Below are 27,149 nucleotides of genomic sequence, written 5' to 3'. Positions count from 1 at the left end.
ACATTCTTGTCCTTATACTCCTCAACAAAATGGAGTCGTTGAGCGTAAGAATCGTCATCTCTTAGATGTCGTCCGTACTTTGTTGATTGATTCTTCTGTACCTTCTAAATTTTGGGTAGAAGTTTTATCTACTGATGTCTATTTGATCAATCATTTGCCTAGTGCCACTTTAGATTATGATTCTCCATATTTTCGATTATTTGGTATATCTCCTAAGTATCAATCCTTTCATATTTTTGGGTGTGTTTGTTTTGTTCATCTACCACCTGTTGAGCGTCACAAGCTTGCTGCACAGTCTGTCACATGTGCCTTTATCAGATATAGTCCTACCTAGAAAGGATTTGTTTGTTATGATGTTCATGCAAATAAATTCCGAATCTCACGGAATGTGAATTTATTTGAAAATCAATATTTCTTTCAGTTTCAGGTTATTTCTGGTCCTCCTATTAATCTTCTTCCCGCTTTTGGTGATGTGTCTGCTTCTATTAAGCAATTTCAACTGAGCATGGTGTATCATCGACGTCTTCCCCCTACTTCAATGCCCCTTCTAGACACTGATCCGTCATCTGATTCTACGGTTCCTATACCTCGACACTCCACCCGGATTACACATCCACCAAATAGGTATGGTTTTCCTCACATCTCACTTATTGCCACTCTCGACACTATTTCTGTTCCTTACTCTTATACCCAGGCATCCACCCAAGCATGTTGGCAGCAAGCCATGCAAGAGGAAATCCAAGCTCTTCAAGACAATCACACTTGGGACCTTGTAATTTGTCCCTCTGATGTCAAACCTATTGGTTGTAAATAAGTGTACTCAGTCAAGTTTCGAGTTGATGGCTTAGTAGACAAATATAAGGCTCGTCTCGTGGTTCTTGGGAACCGACAGAAGTATGGTATTGATTATGAAGAGACATTTGCACCTGTTGCCAAAATGCCTATCGTGCAGACTATCTTGGCACTTGCTGCATCGCAAGGGTGGTCTCTTCGGCAAATGGATGTGAAGAATGCTTTTCTACATGGGGATTTGAAGGAAGAAATCTATATGTCCTCACATCCCGACATGTTTGCTACACCTTCCTCAGAGGTTTGTCGGCTACGCCGATCCTTGTATGGACTAAAACAGGCTTCGCGTCCATAGTTTGACAAATTTCGCTCTAACCTACTTGCTTTTCATTTTATTCAGAGTCAGTTCGATTCCTCTCTTTTTCTTGACAAGACTTCTGCAGGAATCGTATTGCTTCTCGCATATGTCAATGACATTATAACAGCATCTCAAGGCCTTCACATAAAGATCTTGGTCCCTTGCTGTATTTTCTTGGCCTTGAGGTGTAGGTTACTCCAACTGGTACGTTGTTACACCAACACAAATACACACAGGATGTTATTTCATTAGGTGGTCTCCAATTAGGTAACTCTATTTTTACTCCCTTGGAGGCAAATCTTAAGCTTCGACAGGAAGAATGAGAGGTTTTATCAAATCCATCATTGTATCGGCAGCTTGTTGGGAGTTTGAACTACTTGACGATTACTAGTCTTGACATTTCTTTTGATGTGCAGTAAGTCAGTCAATTTATGCAGGCTCCCCATCTTCATTTAACTGCTATCCGCTGCACTATCCGATATCTGAAGGGCACCTCCACACGCGGGTTGTTCTTTCCTCAAGAATCTTCCTTACAGTTGGTGGGGTATATTGATGCTGATTGGGCCAAATGTGCAACTACTTGATGAGTGTGCGAAAGTGCACTCTATATACCCTATTATTGGACTAAAATGCTAAAATGTGAATAGAAATGATAGAAATTAATGTGTATTCTTAAATTGAATTTCTATTTACGTTGGGATACTCCTAAGCAGTTTTTTTATGTCTAATTTCAGAGTTTATAAAAGAGCAAGTCAAGCCCAGTCAAATTCAAAGGAGGACATTCATGGGGTTTGAGAGCAATTTGGAAGAAAAAAAAAATCACAAAATGAAACCACAAGAAGTCCAAGTTCGAAATTCGCTAGGAGACAGTCTGGACATACTTTAGTGTTTTGAATGTATCTTTTTACTCATATATCGGATTGATTCGATTATTGATGCATTGGAAAGCTATTTTAAAGGGCTATAACTTTTTCTCTAATAAAGATTTCCAAATTCGAACTCCTGAAGGCTGTACGTGGCTGCCAAGATAAGTCCTAAAATTTAGGCGATTTTTTTATGCGGAAATCAAGAGGACATTAGGGTTTCTTTCTTACCCTATATAAGCATATCATTAGCACGAAATGGAGGGGAGGAAGAGGCACAAGAGGCAGATCTGAAGAGAGGAAAAAATCACTTCCATGGCCACCGTTCGCTTCAGTTTTCTCTGGATATTTTTGTTGTCTATTATATTTATGGGTAACTAAATTCTCAAGTAGGGTTAGGGATGAACTTGCACATTAGATGGTATTTCTAATTTATTCTTAATTCATATATTTGATTTTCAATTGCTAAAACTCTTTTGTTTTATCATTCTCAATTCATCGTTGATGTTTTCTTCTCCAAATAATCATAGAATTTATTGTGTTTATGGATTCAGTCATGCTTTTTCTATTGAATGGATTAGTTCTTTGATTATGTTTGGATCAATTATTTATCTATATTGATTTAGTTTTTTGCTGCAATATCGCTTCCTGAGTATATTGTCGTCATTGGATTTTATCAATAGGGGTAGTAATTCACGTTTTTTAAAAGTGGTGAATGTTTTTTTTCAAAGGGTTACATTTGATTTAAGTTTGGTTTATAAATCTATACCTTCCGATTGGGAATTGCGGGAATTGAGTTCCTAATTGAGTTATCCAATGAATTAAGAATAATTAAAATACCAGATTTGTGCAAGGGATTCCCGACGCTCTACTGTTTGTTAAATTTGTGTACTTTTTCTGTTAATCACTTTGCTTCACTTGAATTTACATTTAAAATTAATCTTTGTTCTCTATTACTTATTTAATATTTTTTCTTTAGTTTCTTTGTTCAATTTGCTATTCTTTTAATTTGCATGCACAGGTATAGAGACGCCTTGGGTCGGTTTGCTTGTAGATCTGTGTTAGAGTCAGAGTTTAATTTTTCTGATCATTTGTTTGATAATTCTTCTAATTCTGAGAAAATGAGTGAACACGAAGATCAACCCACTAGGACCCTTCAGGATTACCTCCACCCTACACGCACAGCCACACCATCATGCATCATGTTTCCAGCTAATATTCGCCAATTGGATTTTAAAACAGGGATGATACAGTTACTCCCTACTTTTCATGGCTTGGAAAATGAAAATCCATATGTGCACATTAGGGAGTTTGAGGAAGTAGTTGCGACTTTTCATAGTCAAAATGCAACTGATGACATTGTGAGACTTAAGTTCTTTCCTTTCTCTTTGAAAGATAGAGCTAAGAGTTGGCTATACTTATTGAGACCACGATCTATTGGGTCATGGAATGAGATGACTCAGGTCTTCTTTAATAAATACTTTCCCCAACATAAGACCAATGCTTTAAAAAGGCAAATCTCCACCTTTGTATAAAAGGATAGTGAGACTTTATATCAGTCTTGGGAGAGATTTAAGGAGCTATTGAGTATGTGTCCTCACCATGGGTATGAGAATTGGCGCTTAGTGAGCTATTTTTATGAGGAACTTACACCTAGAGAGCGTCAATTTGTGGAGATGATGTGTAATGGTGAGTTCTTACAGAAAGATCCTGATGAGGCCATAGAATACCTCAATGAGCTTGCTGAAAAAGCTCATACTTGGACTGGACCTAGTGCTACTGAGAGCACAAATAGGCCACGACCTGCAGGAAACCTAAATGGTGGTGGAATTTACCATCTCAGGGAAGAAGATAACCTAAAGGCTAAGGTTGAGATGCTCACTAGGGAGCTAGAGGTGTTGAAGAATAAAGACTTAAAGCCAACACACGTGGCTAATCATGCAGAGTCTTTTGGACCATGTTTTGTGTGTGGCGGGGTAGATCACCTTGCCCAAGAGTGTCCCACATTTGTTGAGATGAGAGGGATGTATGAGGAACAATGTAATGCCTTAGGTATGTACAAGAAACCTTTTACACATTTCTCTAATACCTACAATCTTGAGTGGCGTAATCACCCCAATTTTAGTTGGAAATCTGAAAACCAGCCGCCTGCACAACCCCCTAGATCATATCCTGCACCATATCATGCACCTTCATCTTCTAGGAGTCCTTTAGAAAACACTTTGCATGTTTTTATTGAGGCACATAATAAAACTAATTAAAAGTTTGAATCTTTGATTATGCAGGTTGTTGAAGAAAACAAAGAGATAAAGAGTCATATATCCAAAATAATGAGCTCCTTGAGTGTGAATGAGCGTGTCAAGTTTCCTTCTCAAGCTCAATCCGCACCCCAAGGTCAGCATATGGCACAAAAAAATTTAAAAGAAGTTCATGCCATTATGACAAGAAGTGGTAAGTCCTTACACATCCCAACAACTGATAAGCAAGAGAATATTGAAAAGGAACAAAGCAATGATAGCACCGAGTTCCCCAAGGATGCCGAGGTAATCAAGAGTCCAGTTAAGGTACCATTTCCTCAAGCTTTAAAATCTGGTATGCTAACTTTGGATCTTAGTAATGAAATCTTGGAGAACCTCAGGCAGGTAAAGATTAACCTTCCTCTTTTGCATGTTATTAAACAAGTTCCCACTTATGCAAAAGTTCTTAAAGATTTGTGTACAGTTAAGAGAAAGCACCATGTTAAGAAGACAGCATTTCTGACAGAGCAAGTTAGTGCTCTAATTGAGCAACGAATTCCTCCTAAGTACAAGGATCCTGGTTGTCCAACCATTGCATGTAATATTGGGAATCATGAGTTTGGGCAAGCCTTGCTAGATCTAGGAGCTAGTGTTAATTTGATGTCTTATTCCATTTATTTGCAGCTTGGTTTGGGTGAAATTAAGCCTACTTCTGTCGTGCTTCAGTTGGCTGATCATTCAGTTAAGAAACCGAGAGGAATAGTTGAGGATGTTTTGATCCAAATTGACAAGTTTTATTATCCTGTTGATTTCTTAATTTTGGACACTCAATCAGTTGTTGAGTCTAACTCTAAAGTTCCTCTCATATTAGGTAGACATTTCCTTGCTACGGCTAATGCACTTATAAATTGCAGGAATGGGTTGATGAAGTTATCTTTTGGAAACATGACCATGGAGGTCAACATTTTCCATATTGAGAAGCAGCCAACAGATGACGAGTGCCACCAAACGTATATGATTGATGCACTCATAGACAAGGGAGTTCACACAACTCATGATTTTGATCCCCTTGAATATTCCCTTGTGAATTCTGAGTTTAATACATCTGTTAGTGATTCATCTGATGTTATTGATATTTGTGCTATTTTTGATGAAACTCAGGATTATGGCACACAGGTTTGGCAACAGAAATTTGAGGAGTTGCCTAAGAAATGTGGAAAACAGATTCCTATAAGTATGAAAGCACCAAGAGTTAAATTGAAATCTTTGCCTAAGTCTAAAGTTTGTAAAGTTAAAATGAAAGCGTTTCATGATAAAAATATTCTTAGGAAGAGGTTTAAACCTAATGACCGAATATGCTTATATGATTTTGGATCTCACAAGCACAAATGAAAACTTCGGTTTAGGTGGACTGACCCATTTCTAGTGAAAAATATTTTTGTAAATGGGGTGGTAGAAATAAAAGATCCTAAGGATGGTCGGATCTTTAAAGTAAATGGTCAACGCCTTAAAATATTAATTGATAGGCAAGTTCCGGAAGTGGAAGACATTCCACTTGTGGATCCAGTCTATCAACCTTGACCACACCACCAAGGTATGTGTTTCTTTATTTATTTTGTTTTGCTTTGTTTTGTTTTTGTTTTTTCTTATTTTCTTTCTTTTCCTTTTTGTTTGCTGTTGTTTTCTTTGTTTTTGATTGCAGGATAGTTTCATTTCGTCATTTCAGATTACCATCTTTGGTGTTTAGGGAGCTACCCACATCACTCATCAGGTGTATTCTACCATTTTCAGTTACTCCCCATTCAATTTTGATTCTTAAACATTGAGGACAATGTTTCATTTAAGTTGGGGGGTGGTGGTGCAAATTCAGTTTTTAAAATGCTTGTTGGAACTCTGTGGCATATTTTCATGTGTCAATTTTTTTTAATTTGCATCACATGTGCATCATTTTCACATGTGTACTCATTCTCATTCATAGCCATCTTCGTGAATTCACCAAACCCACCAGATCATTTTTTGCTGAAACATTCACAGAATCCTTAATGCACTTATCCAAATTTTGTGGTAAGATGGTGGTTTGACACATGTAGCTAGAGAACTCTTTTGCTTAAGTTTTCATGTGAGTTTGGAGAGGATTGAGAGCATACAAATGCAGTAAATTGTGATAAGCGTTCATTGATCCGTTGAATTGGGCACTTCTTTTGAGAATATCATTACATGGTTTGCAGTACAATGGTGGATATACTTGGGATATGACGAAGGTCAACTTAGGATTAACGTTTGAGCCTTTCAAGCTATCCTTTCCATCATAGACCCCTAGTAGCCAACTTTGAGCCAATAAACACTTGTAGCTTTTTCTTTTCATATGCCCATATAATCCATGCCTCTCCACATTGGAGTATAACCTATACACATATTTTCTTACCCTTTTTACTTCCAAGTGTATACTAGGTGTGGAATTTGTATTTTCTTTCTTTAATTTTATCATTTTCAATTAAGAAGAAGAAGAAGACGACAGAAAAAAGAGAAGAGTACAAGTTGCAAAGTGTTCAATTGAGTGAGCTCTAAAAAAAAAAAAAATAAGTTGGTAGAGATGGAAAGAATACAAAAGTGGCATGTGTTTGTCCATCAAATTGTTGAAAAAAAAAAGAGGAAGAAGAAGGAAAAGCATTATTATTTGATGATCTGAAAAGTTGGAGAGTATATCAAGTGAGAAGTGTGGTCTATTGAGATATTTAATAAAATTCCCTTTGTATGTACTTGGAAGTTTTTGAATCCCTTTCATCCTTTTTTTTTATATAACCCCAAAACCAAGTCACATTACAACCTTTTGTGTTGACCATTCTGATCCTAAGTAAGCTGTTGGAAAGATTGATGGAAGTCTCATTTGTTAGTGTTCCTATCATAAGATCAATGTTTGTTTGTTGCTTGTACATAATTGCCTAATTTTCCATGAGAGTGTATATACACTCATTGTCAACTCCATAGAGAGAGCCCTTACACGAAACACTATTATACCCGTGAGTTATGGAGTTGAACCTTTTGCTTAAAATGTTCTTGATGTTGCATGTGTCAAGGTTAGTGGTACGATGGTTATAGCTTGGAGAACACACACACACTCTGTGGATTGCTATAGGTGGATTGATCTTGATGGGTTATTGGATTCCTTAGATTGTTTTGATATGTGAATCTGAAAAGTGTGACGTGATTGCCTTTATGTGTGATTTTCTTTGGTCTCTTTCGTTGTTTTGACATGAAAATTGCTAGAGACTAGCAAGGAGTAAGTTGGGGGGTGTGATGAGTGTGCGAAAGTGCACTCTATATACCCTATTATTGGACTAAAATGCTAAAATGTGAATAGAAATTATAGGAATTAATGTGTATTCTTAAATTGAATTTCTATTTACGTTGGGATACTCCTAAGTAGTTTTTTTATGTCTAATTTCAGAGTTTATAAAAGAGCAAGTCAAGCCCAGTCAAATTCAAAGGAGGACATTCATGGGGTTTGAGAGCAATTTGGAAGAAAAGAAAGAGAAAAAAAAAATCACAAAATGAAACCACAAGAAGTCCAAGTTCGAAATTCGCTAGGAGACAGTCTGGAGATATTTTAGTGTTTTGAATGTATCTTTTTCCTCATATATCGGATTGATGCGATTCTTGATGCATTAGAAAGCTATCTTAAAGGGCTATAACTTTGTCTCTAATAAGGATTTCTAAATTCGAATTCCTGAAAGCTGTACGTGGCTGCCAAGATAAGTCCTAAAATTTAGGCGATTTTTTTATGCGGAAATCAAGAGGACATTAGGGTTTCTTTCTTACCCTATATAAGCATATCATTAGCACGAAATGGAGGGGAGGAAGAGGCACAAGAGGCAGATCTGAAGAGAGAAGAAAATCACTTCCATGGCCACCGTTCGCTTCAGTTTTCTCTGGAGATTTTTGTTGTCCATTATATTTATGGGTAACTAAATTCTCAAGTAGGGTTAGGGATGAACTTGCACATTAGATGGTATTTCTAATTTATTCTTAATTCATGTATTTGATTTTCAATTGCTAAAACTCATTTGTTTTATCATTCTCAATTCATCGTTGATGTTTTCTTCTCTGAATAATCATAGAATTTATTGTGTTTATGGATTCAGTCATGCTTTTTCTATTGAATGGATTAGTTCTTTGATTATGTTTGGATCAATTATTTATCTATATTGATTTAGTTTTTTGCTGCAATATCGCTTCCTGAGTATATTGTCGTCATTGGATTTTATCAATAAGGGTAGTAATTCACGTTTTTTAAAAGTGGTGAATGTTTTTTTCAAAGGGTTACATTTGATTTAAGTTTGGTTTATAAATCTATACCTTTCGATTGGGAATTGCGGGAATTGAGTTCCTAATTGAGTTATCCAATGAATTAAGAATAATTAAAATACCAGATTTGTGCAAGGGATTCCCGACGCTCTACTGTTTGTTAAATTTGAGTATTTTTTCTGTTAATCACTTTGCTTCACTTGAATTTACATTTAAAATTAATCTTTATTCTCTATTATTTATTTAATATTTTTTCTTTAGTTTATTTGTTCCTCTTGCTATTCTTTTAATTTGTCTCCCTGTGGAATCGACACCCCAAAGCTGTGCTACAACTACCGCATTATTCTTTGGGCGTAATCACTACTCATCACTCTGTTACTGGCCGGTGCATGTTCTTAGGCAATGCACTCATTTCTTGGAAGAGTAAGAAGCAAGACAGAGTTTCCAAGTCCTTTATTGAGTCTGAGTATCGGGCTATGTCTTCCGCATGCTCTGAGATCACATGGCTTCGTGGGTTATTAGGTGAACTTGGTTTTCCTCAGCTGCATCCTACTCCTCTTCATGCTGATAATATCAGTGCTATTCAGATTATCGCTAATACTATTTTTCATGGGCGTACGAAACATATCGAAGCCAATTGTCATTCCATACGTGAATCTTTTGACAAATATGTGATTACTCTCCCTCACATTTTCACTGAATGTCAACTTACGGACATATTCACTAAAGTCCTTTCTCGGCACCGGCATCAATTCTTGGTTGACAAATTGATGCTTCTTGATCCATCAACATTAATTTGAGGGGGGATGTTATAGAGATAATTTAGGCCTTTCTATATCTAGATGGTATAGCAGAGATATAAGTTAGCTGTAAATAGACTTAACGTGTAAATACTTAAACACTATGAACATTCGGCGCCCTATTGTATCTCTCTTCTATATATATATATATATATATATATATATATATATTAAGGAAACCAATGAAAAGGCTATTCAAACCAACCTTGACAATCTTAACTCTCCACCGGACCGTCGGTGAGATGGTACTCTTGCGTAAGCCTTGTAAAAGAGTGTGGCATTACACCATGATATCCCAATTACCATAATTATCATCAACTTGGTACAAAGGCCTAAAGCTCACATAACTGAGTTGTGGTGTGTGGTGCTATAACGATATCTATGATATATCTTACTCTTTCAGCAACTTATACGGGTAGCTGTGAGTAAATTGGGAAGGACATTACAGGATGATCGGCTGCAACCACCTCAAGACCTACCGCATTAAAGCTTAAATGGAAAGATACTGCCTCACTCATTGAAAGAATAGAACCTCAGAAAGAACTAGTAATAAATGCATTGTATTTTATCACTGTTACTCTACATAAAAATAATTTTCTCTCACCATTTGCAAGTATACTTTAATTGTCTAAAAGAAACAATTAAATCCTAAAACTCTTAAATCCTAGAAAGACTGAAACAGACCGGCCAAGAGAATCCCCAAGAGAGTGAGGAGCAACTCAGAGAAGGGCCTCCTGGTCATGATGAGATTTGAGGGACAAGCTAAAGAAAGGCCTTGTGATCATGAGACGCCAATGCCATGAGAAAACTAACTAAAGGTTGAAGAAATATTACGAGTTAAGGCCTCTTCTCATTAAAGTTAATTCACTTCAAAATCGAAAAGAATGGATTAGTCCCTATGATCCTGATAAATTCTGCTCAGACCCATTGACTCTGTTGTTGATGATAAGAGTTTGTAATTGATGATAAGTTTTTGTCATTGATTGATCAAATCTCATCTATGTAAACAATGATTATAAATAAAGCTCAACACTCTATTCCTCAGTCTGTTTTATGAGGAAACGGACTCTCTACATACTACTCAACCAAAGAGATGTGGATTGCTCTCTCAGATGTTTTGCTCCCAGCCCCCAGGTTATTCTGGTTATTTTAACCCTGGGAAACGAACAGAGGATGGCAACACGTTACAAGTTGCTGATAAGGGATCAGGAGGTGGTGCCTTGGAAGTCGAAAGAGTTGAGTAGAACTACTTGTTTGAATGTACAACTTGCTGTGCAATAAGCGTACCCACTACAGAATAGTTCAACTTTGTCAGATGATAAGAAAATGAAGTCTGAGATGGGGATAAATTTACAAGAAACCCTGTGGTTTATCAAGTTAATAGCTACTTCGATTTGCGTAGATTGCTGTATGAGAATGGGCAGCATACTCGGTTTTCTACACCCGGGTCTTGTTGTATTGCCATATACAATCAGAATGCCTAGCAGTGGTAAGAATTTGTTTAGTCGTTCAAGAAACTCAATACTTACAGTATTGCTTGGCCAAAAAAATCTCCAATGAAGGGTGAATATCCAGACAAACTGCTTAGATGCAAATTTCATGATCAGAATTAATGATATGGGCAGAGGATACTATAACAGGTCCTAGTCCTCCTTTTGTGTGGAGCAGATCACACGTGTATCTTCAATACTAATTTCCACGGTGTATTGATAAAGTGAGGTTCAGTTATCCTTCTAGTCTTTTTGATTCTTTGGTATAATGAATACCACACATTCCTCTGGGCTAAGAGAGCATCATCCATTGTTTTCATTCGATGTTAATGATGATTGTCTGGATCAGCAATAAACTGGGCTCCATTTAGGAATCTGTTAGATGACCTATTTATTAAACACTAATCATAATTGGAAGTTCCTTTATTTCATTAATTAACCTTTACCATGCCTTTATTGTAGCCTATAGGGTTTAACTGATCAAATATTTATTGATCATTCTGTTCACCATACTTATCAAAAGAAAAAAAAAATGATCATCTTGTTAGTGTTTCTGTCACTTTTGCTAATTGCTAATTTTTGGTCTCTGGTGTCCACTGTCCAGGTAGCTAGTCTGCCTTCCTGTTCTTTATAATTATGTGTTCTCTCTTGCAGCAACCAGATTGACTCTCATGAGTAACATTAATCTTCATTTAAATGACAACGATGATAGCTGAAAGGAAAATTGCTGTGCATCATCCCATTTGAAGTTTCGGCTGTATGTTTCTTCTTTAATGGAGTTAAATACAAATTATAGATCGATTCAGTGATTAAATAAGAGCAACTGAAATGTGTACAGGCGCTCATGTGGTTATTTTGGCTACTCAATATCATAGCTTCCAAGTGTTATACTATGTAAGACAGGAATAATTTTTTTTTTTTCTCGACATATTTATAACATGGATAGCTGCTGATATTAGATTTCAATCACCCAAAACACAAATTTTGTAGGGAATGAAAGCAATTACACATGGAATTCCTCAAGTTCTTGCTTCAGAAATGAAAAGCTAACTGCGAAGTAGTAGATGTAATCTGCATGGTGAAATCATATTATATTCCATCTAGTTCCCCTGTACATGGACCTTGTTCACACTGATGCCACATCTAACTCGAAAACCGTGCCCCCCCACCCCCTGGAAAGCTGGTTTTCATGTCATCTCTTGGGAGGACTTAGTAGCCCCTTAGTGTCTGAATAATGGTGTTGTGCCATGGATCTGAAAGGTGCTGCAAGAGATTCTCAAATGGTCCTTTTCCAGTAATATTGTGCTGAACCACAAATCCCAAAAATGCCAACATTGCCAATCTCCCTGAATACAAGCAATAAAGAGCAATTAGAATTCAGAAGACAAATTTGAGAAATACAGTACCTCATCCTAGATATCCAGTCACACCTAGTCTATGGTACATTTTTAAGTAGCTCAATGATAAAATCGATGATGAAAAGTAAATTAAACATCAGTATACCATTTGCAAGCTCCTTTTCCTTGGCCTCAAGAGTAGGTGCAAAGTTAAGTGGGTTGAAAATTGAGCCAGGGTATCCACATTCATGGGGGGGCAGACTGTATTGCTTAAAGATGGGGTCCTGGTTGACACATCCTGGGTTCTTTATGTCTTGCCACCTTCTGATCTCAACGTAATGGAACAAAATGAACTCGATCACGAACAGGGTCGATGAGGATGCAAAGTATTCAGCTTTCCCAGCATCATACCACTGTGGGGCATTAATAATCCCAATCTTTGTGAAAACCTCTGGAAGTAGCATTCCTGTAACACCCAACATAGCCCAACGACTATTGACAAGCTCTGCTTGAATGAACCAATGCAGGTTTTCAGGATCCTCAGCTAGTCCAAGAGGATCAAACCCATTGTCACCAGGAAGACTGGAAATTTCAAAAGCACTCAAGTTTCTTACTTTTGACATGTTTTAAAGGGCTAGTACTTAAAAGATTTTCTTGAGTGTAGATTCATAAATACGTACCTGCCATCAAGGTACCCCGGTGAGGCCAACCCCGGCAACCATTCACCTTTCTTAGCCTCAACTTTGAGAGAACCTGTGGAAGAAGAGGAATTTGCCATTGGTTTAATGGCCAATTCTCTGTGCAATTTACCAGAAGATCCAGAAAGGAACCTGGATTTCGAGGCACATGGCCGGAAGACTGAGGCTGAGGCTTGTGTCACGACGGTGGCCATGTTTTCTGACCTTAAACAGTGGGGGAAAGTGGGTCTCAAGGGAGGAAAGTGGTGGTGGTAGTGGTGGTAGAATATAAGCTGGAAGGTTATGTTGTATGCATGCTTTGTTTTTCCATTTCAAGGGTATACTTGTGGCTCCAGTTCATTGTTTGAAGTTGACGGTTGGTTTGGTGATTTTTAGGATCCGACGGCTGAGATGTGTTTGAGTTTTGGATTGCCCAATGGGGATCCATTGTGCCTTATCCTTTTATCTTGATTGCATATCCGAAGATCTATTTCTTTGTTGTGGTTGGTTGAAATTGATGCTGTGTGGGTGTCCTTTTTCTTGCAACCAAACAAGATTTTTAGTGTCATATCTCCAATCACTGCATGACAAGTGGCTTCATCATCACATCCATCTTAGCCGCAGATAAATATCTGAGGCCCTTGTACGTACTAGTTATCAAGTAGAAGAGGAGGATTCATAATTTCATACATATATTTGAGTCACTCTGACCTTTCTCTGTAGTCTTGCCAACTCCCATGTACCCAAGAGGCTGCCTATATTTCACGTGTAGCAATCGAAATTGCTGTATCATATCCCTACCACCACTATTCCACCTTCTAATGCAAGAAATCTTTGATAGTTCTCCTACAACCATAAGCTTAATCCTCCAATCAATCTGAGAAGCAGCTATCTTCTAATTTTCCATCCTTGCATTACAATTACCAATCTTTAAGCACCAAGTAACAAAGATGGCAATAGACCAGAGCAATCAACCTGATAAAGAGGACTTTTTGGGTCTTTGAAACCAGAAAGCAATTATGTCATACTAGTATACAAGGTTTCTAAAAAATGGAAAAAATAAGGTGAGGGCCAAATAGTCCCTCTCTTAAGGAGTGAGCTGAACCCACGACCATAAAGGCCTACGAATCAAAAGTCAAAGGCCTACTCAAAAGTCAAATCAAAGGACCAACCGCCAAAATGCACCAGTGCGGAATACACATTCAGCTATCATTAACAATGATATCTAGTATGATACTTTCCTAGGATATTAAATCCCCAGGCATAACATCTTATTTGTAGCCCTATCAATCAACAATCCAACAATGATTAGAGAGAGTCAAGCCATGAGGAAAGTCTTCCCATCGCATGCCCAACCCATATAAATAAAGGTCAAAGAATATGCCCGAGGTAATCCTTGAACCATCTGAAAATTATAATACTTTCAACACTATATACTAACTTAGGAATCGGAGGTATCCCCCACCATACTGAGCCCCTCCTCATCTTCTTGTTTCTAATTGCTAGAAGTGGATCTTCTTGTTTCCAATTGCTGGAAGTGGTTAGCATGAGTACAAAACACATCTGCAACAGTTAGCGCCGTCTGTGGGATCTCCTACATCTCAACGTGCTTTTCACATGCCTGCGACAAAGCGCTCTCAAGTAATCCGTGATCGAGAAACAATAATAGCAAGTGATCAAGCAGACACCAGGATGGAGGAAAGATTTGCATAAATGGAAGAAAGGTAGAGGATGATAACTCTGGACATGGAGAATCTCCAGCGAGAAAATGAAGCTCTTAGACAAAGAAGTGCCGAGGACGCTGCACCAAGCCATGATGAAAGAAATGAGGCAAAACCACAAAACATAGGCAGGACAAACATCGACGATGAGGAAACGAGGAAGATGCATCAAAATTTGGGTCACCTCATGGAAAAATACAAGGAGATGTCAAAGAAGATAGGCACATCATCATTTGTCGACCATCTACTCAATAGTACTGACCCGCCTTTCATCATCGAGATAATGATGATGTTGCTCCCACCTAAATTCAAAGTTCCACAAATCAAACTATAAGATGGATCTAAAGATCCCGTCGAATACTTGGAGATGTTCAAAGCCAACACGGCTTTCCACATTTTTCTATGAGAGATCACATGCCAAGCTTTCCCCTTGACTTTAAAGCAAGTAACAAGAGGGTAACCCTTGCAGCCAGGCTCCATAGATAGCTACAAGGAGCTCGCCAGGTAGTTTTTAACACAATTTATGGCCAGCAGGCAAAGAAGGCAACCTCTGGCCTACCTCCTAACTGTTAATCAACAAGAAGATGAGAGCTTGAAAGTGTACCTTAACTTTCTTTCTAGGTTCAATAACGAGTGCATGATTGCCAATGATCAAGATAAGAAAATCACGCTCACAGTGCTCCTAGGAGGCGTTTGGTCCAAGAATCCATTTATGGCATATTGGCAAGATGAACTCCAACCACACTGTGAGAATTCATGGATAAGATAGAGGATTTCGTCAACACTAAAGACACACTTAGGGCCTTAACCGCCCCAATAAGGTTCAAGTTGGAAGATGCAAAGGGTAGCCAAGCAAAGGGAAAGTGTAGGAGAAGGCCAAGAAAAGCTAGTATGGTAAAAGGCGAGATGGAGGCAGGTATTCCATAAATCCAAATTCAAGGATGGCACATAAGAATTTGCATGTGTAAACAGGAGGCGAGGGATGTGCATAGGGTGATAGCGACCGAAATAGAAGAAATTGTTGTTTCTGCACCTACTACCAAGTGGAAGGACATATGATGGAAGATTGCTATTCCCTAAAGAAGAAGATAGAGATAATGAGAGAAAATAGAGAACTAAAGCAGTTAATCTCCCAGAATTCAACACCCAAGGGGCAATCTTCAGGTCAGAGGTTGGAACAAACTCGAAGGCCTCATAGAAGCGAAGCCCAAAACAAAAAAAAGGACAATGTTGATCCGAAGGATGCTCATCACAAAAATCCAGCCATAGTTGATGCACCTTTCAACGAGATCCAGACAATATTAGGAGGATTCACTGGGAGTAGCCCCACATCTCCCAGCATAAAGGCTATGTTCACAGGGCCAAATATGAAAAAGTATTCTCGATAGAGAGGCCCCCAAAGCAAGCAAAAATTAGAAGGCAATTGCCATATCATTTGGTAACGAAGATTGTGAGTGGATCCAATACCCCATGATGATGCGCTAGTAGTTACATTGTTGGTGGCCAACTTAACAACCCGAAGGATTCTAGTCAATAATGGTAGCTCGATTGATATCTTTTTTTCGGATCCCTTTACAAAGATGAGAATCGACCTAAGCCAACTACACCCCTCACCCACACTAATGAAAGGATTCTTAGGAGACACGGTTCAACCTGTGGGCGCTATAACACCACTGGTGTCTGCTAGGAAAGGACCTTGTACAACCACAACCATGACCAACTTTCTGTTGATTAAGGCCTTTTCCTTTTACAACATTATTCTTGGGCGCCTAAATCTTGAATAGCTTAAAGGTCGCAACCTCCACCTACCACCCAAAGATGAATTTTTCAATAGAGGCAGATGTATGAGAAGTATGCTATGAAGTACTGGCAAGAGAATGCTATGTACCAGAGCTCAAAAACATGGGAAGCGACATTCGAGCATTAGAAAGTTTGAAATCTGATGAAGCACTATCGCCACCACCACCCTAGCTCATCGACCATGAGGTTGAAACAAGGGATGAGTAGAATATGAAACAAGGAAAGGCAAACAAACTGCTGCAGCTCGTAACCTTAGACCCAAACTATCTTAAGGCCACCGCAAGGATTGGAACCAGAATGGGGTCCAAAGTCAAAGACCAACTGAAATAGCTCTTAATCGAACACAAAGATGTGTTCTCTTGGAGTAATGAAGACTTGCCTAGGATCGACAATAAGGTCATCGAGCATGGTCTCTATGTAAATTTGGAGGCTAAAAAGATCCAACAGAAACAGAGAAGCTTTAGCATAGAGAAATATGCGGCAATCACAGAGGAAGTAGAATGAATTCTAGCCACGAGATTCAGGGAACCCACTATCCATAATGGCTCTCCAATATAGTATTGGTGAAAAAGTCAAATGGCAAATAGAGAATGTGCGTTGACTTCGTCGATTTAATAAGGCATGCCCAAAGGATAGCTTCCCCTTATCATGTATCAATTTGATAATAGATTCCATGGCGGTATAACAAATTTTGAGATTTATGGACACCTATTTGGTGTACAATCAAATTCAGAACCCAAATGATTAGGAGAATACTTCTTTCATAACAAGTTGCGGGTTGTACTGCTACAAAACGGTGCCCTTTGGGTTAAAGAACGTTAGGCCTACATATCAAAGACTGGTGAACTGTATGTTCGAAAGGAAGATAGGTCGCAACATAGAGGTGCATGTGGACAACCTGCTTGTCAAAAGCAAGGAACCTGAACACTATATTACCCACCTACGAGAAGCATCTGTCGTCTTACGACAATACAATATGAACCTTAACCAAACAAAGTGTGTATTTGGTATAGATTCGGGAAAATTCCTAAGCTTCATAGTCTCAGAAAAGGGGTATAAAGGCCAACCTAGAAAAAATTAGAGCAATAATAAACATGAAGCCACTCCAAAACGTAAACGATGTGTAGATGTTGATCGGTTAGATAGTTGCACTTAACAAGTTTGTCTCTAGAACTATGCACAAATCCTTACCCTTCTTCAAGGTGCTACGAAAGGTTCAATCTTGGCATGATGAATGCAGTCAAGCATTCGAGAAGTTGAAAAACTATATGTCCAACCCGCTACTCCTGAGTCAAGCCGTGCAAGGAGAGACCTTGTATCTATACATATCAATTTCTCCGAATGCAAGGTATGATCAATTATCTAGTTGCAGAACAGCTCCACGATGAAAAAAATGAAGCAAGGAAAGTAAAAAACAAAACAACATGGTTTACTTTGATAGAAGACATATTATATAAACGAGGCTTCTCCACTCCTATGTTAAAATGCATCTTATTAGAGTAAGCACAATATGTGTTGGTGGAGATACACGAAGGAGTGTGGAAACCACTCTGGCGGGAGAGCCCTGACGGGGAAAGTTATGAGAGTAGGCTATTATTGGCCACATGTTCTCAAGGATGTGGAAGAATTTGTCAAAAAGTGTGTAAAATGTCAATTGTATTTACCAATGCCCACTAGTCAATCACATCGCCTTGGTTGTTCACACAATGGGAGGTCGACATTTTTTGCTCCCTAGCCCGGGGTAAAGGAAGAGTAAATTCATTGTCATCACCTTGGAAGACTTCACCAAATGGGTAGAAGCAAAAGCCTTGGTCACGATCACAACTAAAAGTGTCACCAAATTCCTATGGAAGTTTGTCGTATGTCGATTTGGCATACAATGAAGTATAAGCTCAAATAATGGGTAGGAATTCAACTCTAACCACTACCGCAATTAGTGTGCCAAGTTGGGAATCAAGGCCAAATACTCATATCTGGGTCACCCTCAAGCTAATGGGCAAGTTGAGGTGACTAACAAAACCTTACTCAGAATCTTGAAAAAGAAATTGACAGACAAGATAGGAAATCAAGCTAAAGAACTACCATGGCTCTTATGGGCATATAGAACTATCACAAAAACCCCAATGGTAGAAACTCCTTCTGTCTTGACTTATGGAAGTGAGACGGTTATATCGGTAGAGGTTAAGATGCCCAGCTATAGAGTTCAACATTACGATGAAGACTCCAATGATAAAAGGCTAGAAGATCACATCAATCTACTGGAAGAAAGAAGAGAGGAAATTGAAACACAAATGACAACCAATAAAGGAAAGTTAAGTATTACTTCAATAGAAGGGCCAAGCCCAGATTTTTCAAGGTAGACAACTTAGTCTTAAAAGAAATAGGGACGACAACACAAGGAGACTGAAAGCTTGGTCAATGATGGGAAAATTCATTTGCAATTGTCGCCAACCACTGACCATGATCATATCACATCAAGGATGCGGAAGGAAATGAGCTACCCCATCTGTGGAACACCATGTGCTTAAGGAAATATTTTTCCTAAATGTACCCATGTAAACTCAAAGTTATGAAAAAATTGTCTACTTTTCAAATAATACTTATTGTCGCACAAGGATGGTTTTCTCCCAATTTGTGCAAAAGAGGAGTGCCATTGCACTCGTACCTAGCGATTAAAGGGTGATTACACTCTCTTGAGTGCATCAACCCTTGCCACTTAAGCCAGTGCGTCAACCATCACCACTTCAGTCAGTGCCCTTGCACTCGCACCTGGTGATTAAAGGGTGATGACACTCTTTTGAGTCCATCAACCCTGGCCAAAGCCAACGCCCTTGCACTCGCAACTAGTAACTAAAGGGTGATAACACTCCCTTGAATGAATCAACCCTCGTCTCTTAAGGTAAGTGCTATTGAACTCGCACCTAGCAACTAAAGTGTGATGACACTCTCTTGAGTACATCAACCTTAATCGCTTAAGCTGAGTGCCCTTGTACTTGCCCATGACAGTTAAAGGGTGATGACACTCCCTTGAGTGCATCAACTCTCCCTCAAGAAACATTATCCCTTAACCGTTAGCACAAGAACATCTCAAACATGGATCATCACAGTGAATATATAGACATTCACACAACCACACTAGTTCTATAACAAGCATCAAAACCCAAGCATGCATAACAGATAAAGTTCAATCCTACACAAAAACAATCCAACTTCAAATAAAAGATGTGTAGCTATCCAAAAAATAATCTAAATACAAGAAAAATAATAAAAAAATCAAGGGTTTGGAGCTGGAGGAGGAAAGAAGATAGGCATCACATCTCAGGCCTAAGTCAATAATGTGGAAGGCAGCATGGCCAGGATGAATAGAGCTCAAGTCCAGAGACCTCAAATCTGCATGAGGATTATTCAACAAGTGGTTCCTCAGCTTCTACATACCAAGTTTATAGTCCAAACCCCAAACTCAGTCATGAACATCTCTGGCCGCCATGAGCTGAGGAGAAAGGCAAACAAACTTCACCATACAACCTCTCAACACATCCTCCAACTTGGCGAATTTCTGCTTGAAGGCAATGAATTTCTTCCTATGAATTTCTATGACACGACTGAGCTAAAGGTACTTTTGGCCTCTTTAAGTTCCTTGTTGGTCACTGCAAATTGAACCTCCCACTGTGCCATCTCACCACAGACATAGTAAAGGGTCAAACTGAGATCCCGATGAATATTCTCTAACTCGGCCGCCATGACAGCATACTCCAAGACCAGCGTTACTTGGTTCCTACCAATTCTTTCTCTAGGCATTGAAGCCTGTCTTGCGAAGTATCAAGTTCCTCCAAAAATTTGACTTCAAAGTACCATCTTGACACCTCCACCTTCGACTTTAGTCTTGTCAAAGATCAACTACCACATCCCGAAGGCTAGTGATATCTTCTTCAAACATATGGGAGAATCCCAATAAGAATATACATCCACCAACTCATCCATTTCCGCCCTCATCTCAGAGATGACATGGAGTGCCTTTTTGGCATAAGCACGCAAAGAGTGGACCTTGTCTTCTAAATAAAATTGGCGATCAATGACCCAACTAACAAGTTGATCGACACTCTGAAATATGAAATCAATTGCTGTTATAGAAAGGAAAACAGGTAACACAATAACTAAAGCAAGGGAACTTGCCATGGATAAAAAGTCACTTAGTCAAGGTGCGGTATCTTGAACCGACTCTTCCACATGGCTCCTGGCCCACGGGGTTGGTCCCAAAAAGTGAGACCCAGCAGGACTGAGTACTCCTGAAAAATTAAGCTCCTCGCCAGGGAATGAGGGCCTGGAGCAACTTGTCTACTATAATCAGCGGGGTGGTGAGACCACATGCGATCGAGACGTGATGGCAGCACTGGGCATGAGTGTTGATCCACCTTCCCCAAATGGTTCAGCTTCACCTAAAGGAAGAGCCTAGTCCAATGTTACTTCTGGATTAGTGGGCCAAAGAACTTCCCAACCAAGAGGGGAAACACTTAAAGGTGAGGAAGCAATTGAAGCCCAATCCTTGCTGAGTTCCATACTCGAGGGATCATCAGGAGATAAGCCTCAAGGGTTGAATGGGAGCTTGGGAGTCTCCCCACCAGAAGCTGTGGAAGCCTCACGGTCACCTTGAGAAAGCATTCCCTTGCCAGCCTCTTGTGTTTTAGCCAAATTCCTTTGGGCCAAAGACATGCCCTCCATCGTCTCAAAGGGAACTTCAGGAAAAGCACTCGCTCAGCCCTCGGGCACAAACTTTAGAAATGTAGAATGCAGCGTCATGTCGATATCCACCCCCTTTTGGTCAAAGGCCTCACCAAGACAGTAGAGAGTAGATAATGCCCAACAAACCTACCCTTGGTCGCTTGATTCAGAAGACTCAACATCCAAAACCAGAGCCCAGTCAACTTCCACCTGCTTTAGAATCTCTTCCAACCAATCATGAGTAGATGAGGTTGGGCGAACTGATCCACCGTCTCCTAGAGGCAACGAAACATGTTATTGTTGGTCAACTAGTTGTACTGATCCACTGCCTTCAAGAAGTGATTAAACCTATCCCTGGATAGCAATACCCATGGACATGGAAGTACCCCAATAGAATTCTCATCCTCCCCATGGAATGAATCACTGTCTAGGCAGATCTTCTTCCCCTTCTACTCTAGTGGAATGGAATGGGCTCTTTTATGCCCATGAGGATCGGAGGGAACCCTAAAAAAGTTGCATCTTACAATGTGGGAATAGCTTGGTATAACCAAAAATCAGTCAATGTTAGCCCAAGTAACAGGCACATTAGAATAAGTCTAAGAGATCTATACAATAAACTTGTCAAAAGTGGGCCTCCTATCATGGGGAAAGCATCACATTGAACTCACGATCTTCAGGGACTATGCCCACACTGCCTAAACTAGAAACTCTTGCCAAGTAGCTTCTCTTGCCAGGTATTCCCAGCTCGAACTAGACATAAAGAAAAATCTTGTACCAAACATTCGCGTGATAGTATCGGTCTCCAAATGCGCCACCCTACACTTAGTTCACAAACAGAAACTGTAAAAATTCTCTTCAAGATGTCGAACGCCATAGGTATAGATGAACTCCCGAGAGTGAGATCGAGATATTCCTTACTAGTAGGCTCTAAGACCCAACACCACACAATGCAGCACGATAGTAAAATCCTCCAAGTATTAAGGTGAAGCTGAGAAAGGGCTAGACCCAAATAATCCAAAATGTCCCTAACCAAGCCACAATAGGGAAGCAGTAACCCCGTTAGAAACATACTCATATCAAGGGCCACTTGATTGGAAAATCCTTCCAAATCAATAGCCCCATGATTGGCTCAAGCACCTCCAAAACAACAGAGTCAAGAACTCTATACGAGTTTCTTACAAAATGTAGCTCTACCTTTGAGGTTATGGTAGACCAATGATGACCTTCAAAATCATCCATACAATAAGATTTGGCACCCTTGACCTTGTTTGGAGACTCTTGGGGGCGTGAAGAGTTTGAGCCCATGGGAGAAAAAAATAGGAATTACAAGGAGCCATTGGCGGTGAGGAACAATAGAGATTGGAAAGAAGAAGAACCAAACATCAAAGACTTAGGGTTTGAGAAAAAAGCTCGGTAACAGGAAGTAATAAGGACATAAAGGAAGTCAAAACAACAAGAAATCAAAAATGTGAAGGGGAAATCATTTAAAGGATGCAACGATGGCTGGAAGATTACCATCAAGGAAAATGATAGGTGTCACTGGTAGGGTATAATGCGAGTGGATCTCATGATATGTGCTGCACGAAAAGACGTAGAAGGCAAGATGACACCAGCATTCCAACATGGGAATATGTGTCGTTAGGAAAACGAGCACAAACGAAGCTAAGCAGACAAAGGTTCATTAAAACGATGCAAAGTAGACAAGAAATTCCCACACTCCAGTGATAGGAATTCGTGAGGTAGCTAGAGGGCCAAATCATCCCTCTTAGAGAGTGGGTCGAACCCATAGCTATAAAGGCCCACGAACCAAAAGTCAAAGGCCGCTCAACACAAATCAAAGGACCAACCACCAAAATGCACCAGTACGAAACTCGAATTTAGCTGTCATTATATAATAACGAGCAAATAATTTTTAGTGTAATATCCACTCGTGATACTCATCCAGGGTATCAATTCCTTTCGGCATAGCAACTGATTTGGAGCCCTAACAATCTGCAATCTAGCAAGGATTAGAGAGGGTCAAGCCATGAGGCAAGCCTTCTTATTACATGCCCAACCCATATAAATAAAAGTCAAAGAACAACTAAGGTAATATCTGAACTATTTGAAAATTAGAATACTCTCTACTCTCTATATTCACTTAGGTATTGGAGGTGTTCCCCATCATACCAAGCCACTCTCATCTTCTTGTTGCAAGTTAGTAGAAGTCATTAGCAGGAACATGAAACACGTTTGCAACAAGAAGATTTAAACGTTATAATTTTATCATATCTTTAGCATAGTAAATAATTTTCTGATCTCTTAATGCCAAAATAGGAGATGATGTTTAACGGTACTCATAAATCTATGAGAATTATTAAGTTTACAGAAAAATATTATATAAGGAAGTTTTTTTTTTTTTACACGTATATAGGGAAGTTTACACACTGAAATGACCTAATATACTACATCATACTTATGAATTCTCTCAATTTTCTCCCGTCGCCAAGCTCCCATGCATACATGATTTTGATTATTAGTGCTTTGGTTCGAACTTCATCTTGCAATTTGCAAAAGACCCATGCTCGATTTGGTAGTTCGTTTGCCCAATATCTTAGAGCATTGGGGTCTAGCCAAAACCAAAGTCAAAATTTGGCTAAAATTAGATGTTTTGCCTAAAAGTCAAAGCCATTCAAGTATTAACCCCATATTGGACTAGGTAACTATAAGCCAAAATAATAATATAATATTATTTTTTTAATAGTAATATTTTTAAAATTTTTTTAAGTAATATCTTATAATAATACAATATTATTTTTTCCAATACATGCACAAAACTGTCCAATCCAATTTTTATAAGACTATATCTGAACTAATTATCCTGTGGTTACTGAAATTTCCTACAAAAATCTGAACATAATATAGCCATTTGTTAAAAAATCTGAATTTAAATTAATATTTGTTAGTGGAATAAAATATTTGTGGAATAACATATTCTTAATGAAAAGGGCTTTCTGTGTGGGATTGGGGAAAGCTCCAGGCATGTAGAAAAACGCGGTTCACCGAGCTCTTTCTTTCAAATATTTCTATTACTACGATAAAATACTCGTGTCATTGATAAGTGGCTTCCTTATTTTGTGCAGTAATAAAGCAGAATAAAATTTTTGTTATGGTTATGAACAGTACCTAGTTGAAGATGGTGAAATCTTTGCCTTTACTGTTATCTCTAGTCCAATGCAAAAGATGTGAAAATGACTAGGTCAATACCTGCAGCTGTTAGACATAGCTTATGGAATATGGACATAATCTAGACTAATGATAAGCCCACAATTTGGATTAGACTGCCAAGTCACAGAAATCCAAGATCCACTGTACTACGGCTAGCTCTTGTGAATTGAATGCCCCCTATTGATTTTGACACATTTGATGGAGGTAAACTGCTAATATTGGAGAGAACACAGAAAAAAGAAGCCATATTAGGAGAGCTTGAGCAAAGGGGTCCACTATAGCCCTCAAATCATACTTCTACTTGGATCCCACTTGTGTCGATCGTCGCATGTCTCATATGTTTAATGTACATGGTTCCTTGCTGCTAAGATGAATCTTACTGCATAGTTATCCACAGAGGTTTTGTGTTGCTGGATGCAGAAGTCTTTCATAAAAAAGCTGACTGATTTTATTTCATAGTTCTCAAAAGATACCTTCGACATACAGAAGCCGATTACAGTTGCTTCATACACAAGACAGAAGTGATTCTCAAATGAAGCACAACAAATGGACCAGACCAAGACCAGGACCAACCCTACAAACTAACTAGAAAGTGGCGGGTGAAAATTAATGGCTGCCCACCACTGCCCTATTTTCTGTCTGTTTTTCCAAAAGAGAGCAGAGCAGATTTACACATAATTCAATCTAAAATGGCAATTAGGGCCACCTCAAAATAACCCTCTGTATCCAAAAACTAAATACACCCATGACCCACCATTAACGAGTACTCTGACATATATATATATATATTTATATATCATTCTTCTTCTGTACTACCACAAAGTACAGTAGTAATACTAAAATGGCCTTTCTGAAGTTTTCTTATGGGAATTGCAAGCCATTAAAGGTCTGGCCAAAGGACCAGCCAGCAGGAACAACATTGTTAGAAACGATAGTGCGACCATCACTTGTGGTGACCTTGAAGGAGAGACTTTGTCCATTCAGATAAGCATTGTTTTGCCAGTTCTGACCCCAGTTCCTAGACATTGATTGCCAACCTGTTCTCGAACCTTTGATAGAAACAGCATGCACATCTCCAGCACCTCCAACGTTGGTGATCAAGACCAGGTTGAAGTAAGAATGGCCATTAATGGTGAATCTGATGCCACCTCTCTTTTGGCATGGGACCCTATATTATCACAGATCAAAAAGATTCAAAGCCTTGGCTTTTTAGTGATAAAAGGTAAAGAGACGTACACTATAGTCCAAATCCAAGCAGATAAAAAAGAAAGATGCTTTGTTTTACACAGAAGATATGCCCAAAAAAGTCAGATGCATATTCTATTGAACAAACTGCTCAGGAAAAATAATAATAATAATAATAATAATAATAATAATGAAAACCCAACAAATTAGTTGTAATTAAAATAATGATTTCTCGGGTCACTCCAAATTCGAAGACACAGAAAGCTGACAAGAAGTCAACTACAGTAAGTACTGGATCCTGGAAATGCTTCTGTATATAAGCGTTATAAGCGCAGAAGAGCTATGCGCGCAGCAGATGATTAGCTAGCTGGTTTTGACAGTATTCTTTTCTTTTGCCATGGGATGGCATGCACCAAAATTAAAGACGATGACCAAATTTATAAACCGTGTACCTTCTGTAAGCCACAGGAACAATGCCAGCTCTGTACTGAGCAATCTGTTGGAAGACAGGCTGAGAGAGATCAAAATGTTGCTGCGGAGGGTTGCACCACCCGCCTGCATTGTTGGGGAGTGCATTGTTGGGTGGGCAGAAGTTGGTGGCAGTGACCACAACAGAGCGGGGAAGGCACCACCTTGGTTCATTCACACACTTAATCTGAAAACACGCTCCACAGTTCAATCCGTTGTTGAATAAAGCTGTGCTCAGAGCTGCTGTGTTCGTCCCGTATCCCTGGCTGTATAGGTTTCCATATCCGCAAGCTCCTCCTGCACAAGGGTCAATTACAGGAATGAGCTGCCTGGGAAGGATGATCAATGCATGAATAAGGATAAAAATTTAGTCACTTCTTACCCATTGTACCAGAGGCATCACCGCCTCCATAGAAAGTGGCATGGGCAACAGCCCAACCTCCATTAAACCCATTAACATATGAAGCAAAAGAGAGAAACCCCACCAGCAGAAGTCCAAGAAATGCCATTTTTTTTTTCCCTGCAATGAGTGATGATATCAGTTCAGTATCATTCTGAAATAATTCAAATGAAAAGGAAAGGTCACATGCAGCAGCACAAACCTTTTGATGAGCTGAGAGAGAGAAAGAGGGTTGCGATCAGTATACTTGTGAGGAAATGGGAGGGGCTGAAATGGGGGGGATAAATAGATGCTGGGAGGGAGGATCAAGCAACAGGGGCTACCTCGGCAACGTCATTTACAACTGACACTATTTGAGGTGTGGGGACCTAAAACCGCCAAGTGCAATTGGTTCTTGTCCGTAGGAAACAAAGGACGCTTTCATTGAAACCACGTGGTTTTCAGCTTTCCTGTGTGTAAATGATGCGCAAAAGTCGCTCTTAGATGCGAAGATTCAACTCGGGTTAAAGAACACCATGTTTTTCTTTTATTTTTTTCGCCTCTATAGATTAAACTTTTGGCGCCTATTTGCATGCGAGTATAGTTCCTTTTTATCCTCAATATGTATATTCCAGATAGGCAACGGATCAGAGGCTGTTTTGTGCATAGAACACAGTTTTTGAAGTAACTTGATCAAAAGGGAAGTGGTGCTGGTATATTTTACAGAAGTTTTTCAAAGGCATGCCGTAGATAGAAGGGAATTTCCGTCAATATTTTGCTTGCTTCCAAAGTCTTCAAGTCAAGGAATCTTCAA

General features: G+C 39.1%; 2 protein-coding genes and 1 non-coding gene across 3 annotated transcripts; all 3 read right to left on the bottom strand.

The window, feature by feature from the left end:
- Positions 1 to 3,511: 3,511 nt before the first annotated feature.
- Positions 3,512 to 3,619, bottom strand: LOC122283532. Its single transcript, XR_006230933.1, has one exon. It is a non-coding gene; the product is annotated as a small nucleolar RNA R71 (small nucleolar RNA).
- An 8,151-nt stretch (positions 3,620 to 11,770) lies between these two features.
- LOC122282795 (chlorophyll a-b binding protein 4, chloroplastic) lies at positions 11,771 to 13,175 on the bottom strand. Its single transcript, XM_043094828.1, has 3 exons — positions 12,860 to 13,175; positions 12,346 to 12,761; positions 11,771 to 12,188 (listed from the first exon to the last, which is right to left on the bottom strand). Exons 1-3 carry the CDS (start codon positions 13,069 to 13,071, stop codon positions 12,052 to 12,054), a joined length of 765 nt encoding a protein of 254 aa, XP_042950762.1. The 5' UTR covers positions 13,072 to 13,175; the 3' UTR covers positions 11,771 to 12,051.
- Positions 13,176 to 24,728: 11,553 nt separating this feature from the next.
- On the bottom strand, positions 24,729 to 26,711 carry LOC122280449 (expansin-A1-like). Its single transcript, XM_043091348.1, has 4 exons — positions 26,559 to 26,711; positions 26,339 to 26,476; positions 25,941 to 26,253; positions 24,729 to 25,471 (listed from the first exon to the last, which is right to left on the bottom strand). The coding sequence occupies exons 2-4, from the start codon at positions 26,463 to 26,465 to the stop codon at positions 25,165 to 25,167; spliced, it is 747 nt and encodes a 248-aa protein (XP_042947282.1). The 5' UTR covers positions 26,466 to 26,476; positions 26,559 to 26,711; the 3' UTR covers positions 24,729 to 25,164.
- Between the last annotated feature and the right edge of the window lie 438 nt (positions 26,712 to 27,149).

Source organism: Carya illinoinensis, chromosome 11, assembly GCF_018687715.1.
Source record: "Carya illinoinensis cultivar Pawnee chromosome 11, C.illinoinensisPawnee_v1, whole genome shotgun sequence".
In the NCBI taxonomy this organism is placed as follows: domain Eukaryota; kingdom Viridiplantae; phylum Streptophyta; class Magnoliopsida; order Fagales; family Juglandaceae; genus Carya; species Carya illinoinensis.
This window is presented reverse-complemented; position numbering and strand designations above follow the sequence as displayed.

Coding starts and splice junctions, on each gene's coding strand:
- LOC122282795 (XM_043094828.1), bottom strand. CDS start 13,071: ATGGCCACCGTCGTGACACAAGCCTCAGCCTCAGTCTTCCGGCCATGT. Junction 12,762..12,859: donor CCGGGGTACCTTGATGGCAG/GTACGTATTTAT, acceptor TGAAATTTCCAG/TCTTCCTGGTGACAATGGGT. Junction 12,189..12,345: donor GGAAAAGGAGCTTGCAAATG/GTATACTGATGT, acceptor GCTTGTATTCAG/GGAGATTGGCAATGTTGGCA.
- LOC122280449 (XM_043091348.1), bottom strand. CDS start 26,465: ATGGCATTTCTTGGACTTCTGCTGGTGGGGTTTCTCTCTTTTGCTTCA. Junction 26,254..26,338: donor TGATGCCTCTGGTACAATGG/GTAAGAAGTGAC, acceptor ACCCTTGTGCAG/GAGGAGCTTGCGGATATGGA. Junction 25,472..25,940: donor GTTCCTGTGGCTTACAGAAG/GTACACGGTTTA, acceptor GTGATAATATAG/GGTCCCATGCCAAAAGAGAG.